At 48.6% G+C, this 12,082-nt stretch overlaps 1 protein-coding gene across 1 annotated transcript; it reads right to left on the bottom strand.

The window, feature by feature from the left end:
* Window positions 1-2,415: 2,415 nt before the first annotated feature.
* Window positions 2,416-8,504, bottom strand: LOC148646868 (thiosulfate:glutathione sulfurtransferase-like). The gene is made up of 4 exons (XM_088608999.1): window positions 8,310-8,504; window positions 5,982-6,107; window positions 4,290-4,452; window positions 2,416-3,614 (listed from the first exon to the last, which is right to left on the bottom strand). The coding sequence occupies exons 1-4, from the start codon at window positions 8,320-8,322 to the stop codon at window positions 3,560-3,562; spliced, it is 357 nt and encodes a 118-aa protein (XP_088465125.1). The 5' UTR covers window positions 8,323-8,504; the 3' UTR covers window positions 2,416-3,559.
* Between the last annotated feature and the right edge of the window lie 3,578 nt (window positions 8,505-12,082).

Here is a 12,082-nt window from a genome sequence, read left to right on the forward strand (position 1 = left end):
CTGGGGGGTGGAGGGGGATCCCCATGACCTGGAAAGAGCTCCGAGTGGAGGGTCCCGAAAGGCGCTATAGAAGTGTAAAATGATGAAGATGATTATAAATAAGAATTAATGGGCGAACGTTAATGGTGACGTGCGGGACTCAATCTCACATCCCGCTAGCCTTCAAGCTGTAGCACTGGAGCATAAGGATGCCGGCTTTTAAAATCAAGCTGGGAACGCTGAAGTGTCGAGGTGTCGTCGATAGCTCACCGGGGACACCAACATCCAAGGAGTGAGCGCGTGGAATTCTTGGTGCGACACTGTGCGACTGGCTTAACCTGCTTGGTTAACGGGCAGCCCTCCTGGCCATTGGAGGCTTGAACCCCCCCCCCAGGAGGGATCAGCCCAGGGGCACCTGCAAGGCTGGAGGAGGGCCGCCTGAGACAAATGCGGGCAAACGTGAGACAATTGTGGCGCTGTGGCTTGTCGTGAAGGGGCGCTGGTCTGCGGTTGGCGAGAGTCTGGGTTCACATCTCCCGAACGGACTGTGGTCGGCGAAGATCTCGGTTCAAACTGGCTATACGGCTCTGTGGTTAAGGATCTGTGCCCGCGACTGGGAGGTTGCCGGTTCAAATCCAGCAGCTGGCAGAGGCATTCTACTCTGCTGGGCCCCTGAGCAAGGCCCTTCACCCCAGCTGCTCCAGGGGTGCTGTATAAATGGCTGATCCTGCGCTCTGACCCCCAGCTTCTCTCTCCCTGTCTGTGTGTCTCATGGAGAGCAAGCTGGGGTCTGTGAAAAGACACGTTCCTAATGCAAGAAATTGTATAGGGCTAATAAAGCAACATCATCATTATTATTAAATGCAAAGGCAGGTGTTTCTTGTCATTATAGAGAGCTTATTTCCATAATGATGGTGATCTGGTACAGCTCTCTGACCACCTGCTACCTCCCTCGTGTGGCTGAAGACCACCTGACACGGACACAGACGCCTGTAGGACGAGGAAGCGTCAGGAAAGAGGGTGCTACAGCTGTAATCGAGCCCCCCATCTGTAAGAGCGCCCCCTAGGGACGACATCCGAGCAGGCAGGCTGCAGCACCATCAGAGTGGCAAAGGAGCAAGTTGGAGGGAAACATTTCATCCCGAGGAGAGGAGATCGTCTTATTGATCCGATCCCTTTCAACCAACTGCTGAAGGCAACGGACTTTAGTCAAACCCTTAGCTAGGGCTAGGATAATTAGAAAACATGGAGGATGTTTGATGGCATGATTGTGTTCTAGGACAGAAAGGATTTTTAGGAAAATTGATATTATATCTTCACAATTTGTTTTTTGCCTATATGGCTCTCTGCACTGCTTTGCCCTAAATGGGAATGATGACTTAAAAGCAAAAGTTTGAAAGAAAAGGCTTCAGCTTTTCAAACTGTTGCGTTTGGCACGTAATGCACTGGCATTTTTAACAGTTACAGCTAATATTCCTATATAATATTCCTGACTCTTAACCTAGTTCAACACTGCAATTTCTAATGACAGAATACTCTTCAAAAAAGAAAAAATTTAGCCCAGTTCAAGGCCTAAAGGCGATTTAAAAGAGGGGGGTTTCAAATATTAGAAAAGCGCTACGTTAAAGGAAAGTTGGCAGAGCTTGCAATGAACCGAGGGGGGCAGAGACAGGGGGAGGAAGGTTATACTTCAGAAGCAGAACGTCTCCCACGACGCTGAAGTCCAAGCGGAGCGAAAGTTGGGACTGAACCTATGGAAACCCGTTTCTGCCAGGGAGTAAAAAAAAACGCGCTATGGTATCTCAGAATTGCGACTTTATATATCTCACATTTGCGACTTCGAAAAAGCCCATATTTCATTGTCCTCTTATTATTGGAAGGGATTCGGGTTCTAGGGCTTGTGCCCTCGCCTCTCTCACCCTACTTCGTGCCTCACTGCAGGGGCTCGAACCCAGGTCTTGCCAGTTGAACTAAAGAATTACTAAGTCGCAATTCTGAGATACTAAATCGCTTCCATACTAAACGGCTCGAGCAGACTAATGAAGGAAAAAAAACTCGGGAAGAGAAAGCACACAGCGCACCAGGACTCAAAGATCCAAAGATGGGAAAACTTACAAGGGGGGAAAAAAAGATTAAAGAGAACCAGCAGGAGAAAAAGACAAAAAAAAACGTCGCAACAGATCCGCCCCGCCAGCAGCCACCAGCTCGGCTTTCCAACACGCCGCGCAGCGTCGGAGAAACACCGGATTGGGATCCAGAGGAGGTAAAGGGTGAAGGTGTTTTTTTTTTTTAAAGAGAGAAACCGCACCAAGCCCAAAGTAGAAAGACCCTTGAAAAACAGAAAACAGGACTGGTTCCTTCTCAACCACGACAGTGTCTCGTTTCTTTTCGGTATGGAATACAAAAGCCTGTCGAACAAAAACAGCCGACCAGATGTCCAGAACGGAAAATGGCTTTATTTCAGTTCCAGTTTAACAATCTAAAATAAGGACGTTTTAGCATTTCCAGACCTCGTGAACATACACACTGCTGTGCAGATGTCTGGGGTATTTTGCATTTGGTAATTTCAGGCTTAAAGAGACTAAAACCGTGTCTTGGATCTAGTTTCTCTTTGCTGTGAAGAATCATATTACATATAGATAAAATTTAAAGGCGACATTCCTGCTAGAAGCTAAGAGCTTCACAGCCTAATTGAAGACAACAGTGTTGACCGATGAGCAATATCGGAAGACTCTGTAGTCAAAGCAACACGAATCTTCATCCTATTCCTTCCGGATACGGCGCTCAAGAAGTTCTTCTACTTGTTAGGGCAGCTGTCCTGGGCTCGTTAATTACGGTTTCTCGTTAATTACTGAATGCGCTCGTGAATTCGGATTACACCCTGCCTCTGGTATCGCCTACTGCAATTTCATGCTTCATGCTAACAGACTGTCCTGACCTGTGTTTCTGCAGCCCAGCCAGAAGCCTTTTACATTTTATAAACTATGTATAGAGAGGAGAGGACGCTGTTAAGGAGGACCCCCGCCTACGAGCCAATTAAATCAGATGGTTAAAGCCGGTGAGATCAGCCACTGCAACACTTTCTGCTGGCCGCTCATTAGTAGTTTATCTCGTGACCACGTCGTTAAGCAGTCTTGCCGGAGGGAATTCGAGATTTAACTCGATGATGACATTTGAAACCTAGTTTTTCCCAACACCGAGTAGCAGTACTAGATCGGAGCTGTTCAAAATGCTAGAAAACTCGAGTGAAACTGTTACAGTAGGTACATTTTTGACGCTGAAAACGTTCATCTGCTATTGTGAATTAATCTATGAGTTGGCTTCATCTGCTCTCCTCCCCACTGAGAGCTGGGGTGTGTGGGGAGCGGACTGGCACCTCACCCAGGTGGGGCTGCACACTGGTGGTGGTGGAGGGGATCCCCATGACCTGTAAAGCGCTTTGAGTGGAGTGTCCAGAAAAGCGCTATATAAGTCTAGGCATTTCCACAGCAGTGTGTGTGTTGATCACTTTCGCTAGGTTGCAAGTTCGGAATACGGAGATCCAAAAACCCGCAGGGTTTTTAGAGCGATGCGGGCAACTTCAGCACCTCTCCTTCTCTGCCCACTCCTTATATCCACCAGCATAATTCCGGGCCCTGAAAGTAACGAGAGAGAGAGAGAGAAAACGCCCTCAGTTACGAAGGACTCAAGAAGCAGCAGGAAAAAACACCAGGTGGCATGCACTGTGATGCACTGGAGAGCAACTTTCCCTTAAGAAACTTCAAATACCGTTTCCTCTCAATATTATATCCTGGTTTCCCTGCCGAAGATGAACTGAATTAGTTTCATCACTACTTACATGACATAACTGCAGTAACAACTTTCAGTCATCCCAGGAGCTAAGCTTGAACTGACCCGATCGGTATTCTCAGTGTCCACCACTAGGAGGTGCTCTTCCCAACACACCTACTGGTCATCCCCACCCTGGGAGAACCCTGATCTTTCCCGGGGGAAACTCCAAGGAGACCCCAGCTCAAACTCATAGACCAAAGCTGTCGGGAGTACTTCCTGGCGTCGACCAGTAGGAGGCGCCCTTTATCACCAGCGCCAGCAATTCCTCATCGACACCCTCTAATCCAGTGACAGGGTGCTGTCGGACGTGGTGATCCATCCCAGATGTGGCTTGCTAATCAATTAATTACCAAATCGAACCAACATGATTAATTAATCAGATAGAAGGAGCAAATTAGCGGCTCAGCAGCTGATTGCAAGGCCTGTACTAAAATAGCTTTAAGAGGCACAGGGCGAAATGGATCGCCAGGAAAGCATACTTCTCGAATCCGAGGGCGCGTGCTGTCTCTGTGGCCGTTGCTCCTCGGCGACCCATCTGACAGTGGAAGACGAGCCGGGGGGCGTCCAGGGTGGGCTTCTGCACGCCGTACTTGTCCTGGAAGGCAGCCGGGTCCAGGGCCAGCTCCCGCTCCACAGCGCCCACTACAGGGCGGGAGAGGAAACGCGCCACTACATTACAATCAGAACTGCAGAGCTGGGAGGTCAGACAGTCCCGGTACAGTACAGTCCCTGGTATCCGGAAGAAACGGGGACGAGGGTGGGGTTCCGGGTACGAGGCCTTTTCGGATAGACAAGATTAAAGCAAGCGGGCACGCAGTGAGGCCGAGCAAAAGCTCAGGGCACCTTCACAGTGATATAAACCTGAAAGGAAGTCATGTAGGACATAAGGGAATGGAAATATAGTCAAACAGAACCAGATTCCATTTATTTAATTAATTAAATCATTGTTTTTATATATATAATTTTAAGTTCAGATCACTTTATCGGCCATATACAATTTCTTGCATTAGGAATGTGTCTTTCCACAGAACCCAGCTTGCTCTCCAGGAGACACACAGACAGGGAGAGAGAAGCTGGGGGTCAGAGCGCAGGGTCGGCCATTTATACAGCGCCTCTGGAGCAGCTTGGGTGAAGGGCCTGGCTCAGGGGCCCAATGGAGTAGGATTCCTCTGCCGGCCACGGGATTTGAACGGGCAACCTCCCAGCCACAGGTGCAGAACCTGAGCCACAGAGCCACCACTCCACCCCAATTACTAATTTTATAAGTAATCAAATGTTAAATGAGTATTCATCATCCCCTGATGAAGCTTCAGTAACATCATAAATTAAGTGTGGGCACTTAAATATGAATTCACTTTTAATTTTAGTATCTAACCTAATAGTTTAAAAAAAAACAGTCCTTAAAACTAGGTTTTTGCTCATTTATACTTAAGACTCCTCAGGCTTCTGGGTGGAAAGTGAGCAAAACACTGCGATAGGTGCGGAACTTACATTATCACCCAGATTTGAGTTTTTTATTGGTTATTGATTTCTTTGATCTTTCTTTGAAGGGAGTTGACAGTATATATGAAAGACCCAGCTGTGCTCTAGCCTGTAAGAAACCCAGATTATGTTAGTCACGGTCTTCTGGCTCAGAATGTTACACATTTATTTTACACAAAGAGGTCAAAAAACATAAATCCAGACCAGGGAGGGGGCTTTAAAACTCCTCTGTCCTGGCTGCTTTCTAAGAAATGGCTGGATGCCATCCATCGGTCAAGACAGGAGGCATCCCTTTACACAAAGGGAGGTGGGGGTGTGGAACAAGCTGCCCAGTCCTGTGGTTGAAGCCCCTACCCTGGCTGCTCTCAAGACACAGCTGGGTGAGATCCTCCAGTCGGGACAGGAGGCCCTTCTTTACACAAAGGGTGGTGGGGGTGGAGAACAAGCTGTCCAATCCTGTGGTTGAAGCCCCTACCCTGGCTGCTCTCAAGACACAGCTGGGTGAGACCCTCCAGTCAGGACAGGAGGTCCTTCTTTACACAGAGGAAGGTGGGGGTGTGGAACAAGCTGCACAGCCAGGCTGTTGAACCCGACACCCTGTTTATTGTTCAAGAATGGGCTCGATATTGTTGAATGCCCCCCCCCCCTCGTTGTGTTTTCAAGAGTTTTCCGTGCTGTAGGAGGCTTACCGGGAATGTGGATAGAGCCCGGAATTTTCCCCTTGTCCACCTCCTCTTGGGTGCGCACGTCAACCACCAGCAGGTCCGGGCTCTTCCCCAGGATGGCCTTGAGCTCGGAATAGGAGATCACTTTGCCTGCAGGGACCACAGACCCATGTAGTTATCACTGTGCCTTTCAGGGCAAACTGTATCGGACAAAAACAGCCAGGCCAGCTCCTCACGTGTATTCCAAAACAGCACAGGCTGTCTTCCGCCCCGTGAGCACTTAAACAGCAAGAGTGGAATGGCAAAAAAAATAATTTGCGTCTAACAAGTTCTGTTCTATTCATGCACAGAACAGCGGCCATATCACCCTGAAACTCACAACTAGCAATCCACTGGAGCTCAGCAGGTGTGAGCCTGGTCAGTACCTGGAGGGGAGACTCCTGGGACAGCTGAGGCTGCTGCTGGAAGAGGTGTTAGTGGGGCCAGCAGGGGGCGCTCACCCTGCAGGCTGTGAGGGTCCTAATGCCCCAGTATAGTTAGGGGGACATGAGACTGTAAACAGGTGCCGTCCTTTGGATGAGACGTAAAACCGAGGTCCTGACTCTCTGTGGTCATTAAAAATCCCAGGGCGTTTCTCGAGAAGAGTAGGGGTGTTACCCCAGTGTCCTAGCCAAATTTCCCCCCTGGACTTTACCCATCATGGCCTCCTAATAACCCCCCTCTCTGAACTGGCTCCATCACTCTGCTCTCCTCCACACTGAGAGCTGGGGTGTGAGGAGCGGACTGGCGCCTCATCCAGGTGGGGGTACACACTGCTGGGGGTGGAGGGGATCCCCATGACCTGTAAAGCACTTTGAGTGGAGTGTCCAGAAAAGCGCTATATAAGTGTGAGCAATTATTATTATTATTACAAAACTAAATTATTACAAATTAAATAGAAAGAGAGTTGACAGGGTGGTTAGTCTTGTTGCCTTGCAGCACCTGGGCCCTGGGTTCCATTTGTGGGCATCTGTCTGGGTGGAGTTTGCACGTTCTGACTATTTTTCCATGAGTTTCCTCCCACAGTGCAAAGACATTCTGGTGGTTTCATTAGTTTCTGGGAAAACTGGCCCTGGTGCGAGTGTCTGTGTGTGTCCTGTGATGGACTGGCGTCCCGTCCAGGGTGTACCCCGCCTTGTGCCCGTTGCTTGCTGGGATAAGATCCGGTTTCCCCGGCGCCCCTGACTTGCTGGATGGGTCCGTTTCCCTCGTCATTGTGGTGGAACATGAACACCAGGGGGCGCTCGTCTCGGGTATAAAAATCACTACCGTCCCTAAATCTTTGAGGGCGTGATGCTACGACACACTGACAGAGCGGTGGTTTAAAACAACAGTTGTTAACCCTTGCAGCTTCCGCCTCGACTTACTGGGATATGCGTACATGATTAATAAGCACTAATTTATTCAGACCACAATGATGCCCTTCTCTGAAAGGCGACCCACAACATACTGTACACGTTTGAATGTCGAGATGGAGACTGTGAATGTTAAGGTGAACGAGAGCAGTACGTTTCGCGGTAGGATTGCCATTCACAAGACTTCACCACACTGTACTACACCTGAAGGAGGCTTCACAGCCGAAACGTTGCGTTTTCTGTCTTCTCCTTTCAGCCGGGAATAAACCTATTACTTGTTCCTTTGCAGACTACGCCTGCTGACGCGGCTCCCCACCTGAGCTACTGTGCCACACCGTGTGTTGAAGTCAGGAAAGTGCTCAGTCGCTCCCAGCTGCACATTAATTCAACAGCCTACTGTCGGAACTAGCAGAGAACTGAAATACAGCCGCTCTGGACCCAGGTGGACAATTTGAGTATTAAACCGCAAAACGAAACGGCCGATTCAGCTGCGGCGTTAAACATACAAATGCATATATACTTCAAGGTGGGTGGGAGTGATATTTTGGTGAAAACGTCTGAACGGGCGATCGGCAGCGGTTGTTCAATTTGAATGAGATCAAATCATAGTCCGAGCGAGCCGTGTTCACAGCCGGCGCCTCCTGCAACATAGAACTCAAGTTATATCGCGGAAATACACAACTCCGGGCCAAGTTGACACAAAAATGCTTAAGATTTGTTGCCTCCTATAGCGACTGCCTCAAGCGATCGGGCCAAAACCCAGCCTTGTTCGCGCATATGTGGAATACAGGTCCGTCTGTCACAACTTCAGGGGTGAAACCCCCCTCCGTTTCGCTACCGATCGCTGTCTTAGCTTCCGCCTGCAGTGAGGGAAGCAGCGGTTCGGATGTGTGAAACTCCCCGCCCTCCCCGATAAGTCCGAAATGAGGACACCGGCGTCCAACAGGGCGAGGCTAACCTGGGTCCGACATCGCGTCCGCGGCGGGTTCAGCTCCAGCAGCGCCCGTGTGTGCAGATAGAGAGACGGTGAAAGCTGGCTCTTGGCCGTTTTCACTTGTTGCTGCTCATCCAAATGCCCTGCGGACTCCCCTCTCTCGTGAAACCCTGGTAACTACGCAAACTCCTGCTACCGGTTGGGTTGGGAGCTCAGGAAAGCACAGCGGACGCAGGGGGTGGGACGTATCGCAATTACTCGCAACGCAGTAGTTTTTTTTTAAAAAAAAACATCGCTAACTCATACAGCGCTGCGGTATAGATACATTCCGGTGTTTCATTGCTAACGATCCCCTGCTTGTTGGCGCCCTGGGGGCAACCTTGTTGTGAAAGGCGCTATAAAAAATACATTGGAATATTGGTGCATGTAATGGGGTCTGTGTGGGTCCTAATGCCCCAGTATAGTGACGGGGACAGGCGCCGTCCTTCAGATGAGACGTAAAACCGAGGTCCTGACTCTCTGTGGTCATTAAAAATCCCAGGGTGTTTCTCGAGAAGAGTAGGGGTGTTACCCCAGTGTCCTGGCCAAATTTCCCCCCTGGCCTTTACCCATCATGGCCTCCTAATAACCCCCCCTCTCTGAACTGGCTCCATCACTCTGCTCTCCTCCCCACTGAGAGCTGGGGTGTGGGGAGCGGACTGGCGCCTCATCCAGGTGGGGGTACACACTGCTGGGGGTGGAGGGGGTCCCCATTACCTGTAAAGCGCTTTGAGTGGACTGTCCAGAAAAGTGCTATATAAGTGTAAGCTATTATTATTATTATTCTTATTATTATTATTAAATACTACTCACTGGTTCACTCTACCTGCGGATCAGGCTGGAACATTTCTGCTGGAACCTGAACTTATTCACTCGTACACCTCGGTACATTAGTCATCACAGGGACTAGTGAGCAGGAAGGGCCGCTTCATGTTGCAATGAGTGGGAATTTGAATGCGAGTTTGCAACAAACGGTACTTTTGCAAAGTTCACGACTTTTACGACAAACTCTGCAGCCAATAGTACCCAATGGTCAGTCTGCAGAGGGTCTGGAGAGTTGTAAATACACATATTGCCCAGAGGCTCAAAGTGAACATAGACACCTCCAGTGGTGAGACCTGACAGTTACCTCCCTCCTCCAGGCTGTAAGTAAGCAGGGTGATCGTTTGCAATGAACCACTGACAAGCTGGGCACCAAACTCTCCCTTTTCACCCAGGAACTGAATCACGCCAGGCTAGCTAGGCCCACATCTGAGCATCATCCAGCAGAATCTTAAAATCATAGCAGACATTTTCTGTTTCTTGAAAGAAGCCAGGGCATTGGCTTCAACAGCATTTTCCACACCCCCGCTACTCTTTGTGTATAGAACTGCCCCCACCCCCATGTCATGATCTGAAGATCTCATCCTGCTGTTTCTTGAAAGAAACCAGGGCATTGGCTTCAACAGCATGTTCCACACCCCCGCTACTCTTTGTGTATAGAACTGCCTCCCTCCTTCACCCAGGAACTGAATCACGCCAGGTTATCTATGCCCACACCTGGGCAAGACAAGCCATCATCTAGCGGAATCTTAAAATCATAGCGGACATTTTCTGTTTCTTGAAAGAAGCCAGGGCGTTGGCTTCAACAGCATGGCTGGGTTAGCATGTTCCACAACCCCGCTACTCTTTGTGTATAGAACTGCCCCCAGTGTCATGATCTGAGGATCTCATCCTGCTGTTTCTTGAAAGAAGCCAGGGTATCGGCTTCAACAACATGGCTGTGTAGCTGGTTCCACACCCCCACCACCCTTTGTGTAAAGATGTAACTTCTGTTCTGAGGTGCGGCAGGGCAGCCTGTAATTCTGCCCAAAGCCATGAGAGGGCGCCTAATGTCCTCTTTAACTCCAACGTTGTAATCATCGACAAGACCAGATCACTTCATCAGCCACAATTTATTGCATTAGGAATGTGTCTTTTTGCATACCCCAGCTTGCTCTCCATGAGTCACACAGACAGGGAGAGAAGCTGGGGGTCAGAGCGCAGGGTCAGCCATTTATACAGCGCCCCTGGAGCAGTTGGGGATAAGGGCCTTGCTCAGGGGCCCAACAGAGTAGGATTCCTTTGCCAGCTGCGGGATTTGAACCTGCAAACCCTTCCAGCCACAGGCACAGATCCTTAATGCCTTAAGACCCTAATGACAGAAAAAATTGGTATTTTTCCTGTTTCACTTTGGTTAAACATCAAACCTGGTAACATCACGGGGGGAATTCTCTCTTTAATCTCAAAGAATGGCGCAGAAGAAAAGTCACTGAAGGCTTCAGTAGGACTGGCGGTTTGCCCTGTCTTGAACTACTCTCTTGCACATGTACATATCCAACATCCTCATCATTTGACATTTCTCCTTTATGCAGAGCCAAAATTGTATATCAGCCTGCTACTGAAATTGTAGACGGCAAGCGTTAGTTCTGGCAGATTGTTCATTAGATACCTATATTTTAACTCCTGCTTGGGTTTAAGACCTCTGTTACAAATCAGGTAAAGAGACTCCAGGCCATCAGAGGGCACACACAGACACACCCACCAGCACAGCTTTGGACTGTAAGACCCATGTGACAAGGTGAGAACATGCAGACTCCACACAGATAGCACTCCAGGTCAGGGATTGAACCTGGGATCCGCAGGGCTGCTATGCTCACCTCTGCATCACTGTGCAGCCCCTAGGCACAGCTGATGAGCTGATGTCAAGCCTTAAGAAAAATTCAGATTGGACAATACAGGAAGGGACCAATACCAAAAGGCCAACAGCTTTGTGCTCTAGAGAGGATGTCAGTGGCACAGATGTGCAGAACTATACCCTGGTGTGTTGTGCCCAAACATTAATCACTGCGGAGCTTCAAGCCTGTGATGGAGTTGCTACAGATCCCTCAGTTTAGTAACTGACCAGTCTTTAGACTTCACAGACTCACCCTGATCAGACAGCTTTCCGGTAGCTGGTCCTGGCTTTCTAGAATAGAGTGGAAAAGAGAGAGAGGAGAGGAATAGTGTGAGAGAGAAAGAATAGAGTGGAAAAGAGAGAGGAGATGAAGAGTGTGAGAGAGGAAGAATACAGTGGAAAAGAGAGAGAGGAGAGAGAGTTCAATCAAACTTTATTGACAGAAAAAACAAAGTATTAATCTTGAGTCTTAAAACCCCATTTCAAGAATTAAGAAAATAAAATCATAATTGGAATAATAATCTTTCATTATTAACAATCCTGCACAGGACATTTCCAAAACACCAATGCTTTTCAAACGTTCTGAGGTCATTATGAGATTTATAAAACAAAAATTCTAACGATATCCTACTCTTCACCAACCCTTCAAACATCCTCACCAAGTCTACAGACCCGGAACCAGAGATTTTATTTTTCCGAGTCTTGTAGATGGTGAGTTTGGCCTGGCCCAGCAGAAAATTGGCGAGGAGGGTCTGAGTTTTCCGTTTTTTTGTACGACCCACCCCAAACACGAAAATAACGTCGTTGAAGACCAGGGCAAGGTTGGTGAAGAGCCGGATCAGTACGGCAAACATGGGCGACAGGTGGGGGCAGGCTGAAGTGGAAATCTAATAAGTAAATTGATTCTTAAAATGTTGAGAGCTTTGCAAAAAATATATTGGTGCTTTTAGATAATATATTTCAAGGATGTAATTGCTGTGCTACAGTACGTGCAGAATTTTAGAAAACAGTGCGTCAACAAAGTACACTGTTTAGGTTACTTTAGAAGACAATGTACCAAAAC

Source organism: Lepisosteus platostomus, chromosome 16 (genome assembly GCF_059453375.1).
Source record: "Lepisosteus platostomus isolate fLepPlt1 chromosome 16, fLepPlt1.hap1, whole genome shotgun sequence".
NCBI classification, from domain to species: Eukaryota; Metazoa; Chordata; class Actinopteri; order Semionotiformes; family Lepisosteidae; genus Lepisosteus; species Lepisosteus platostomus.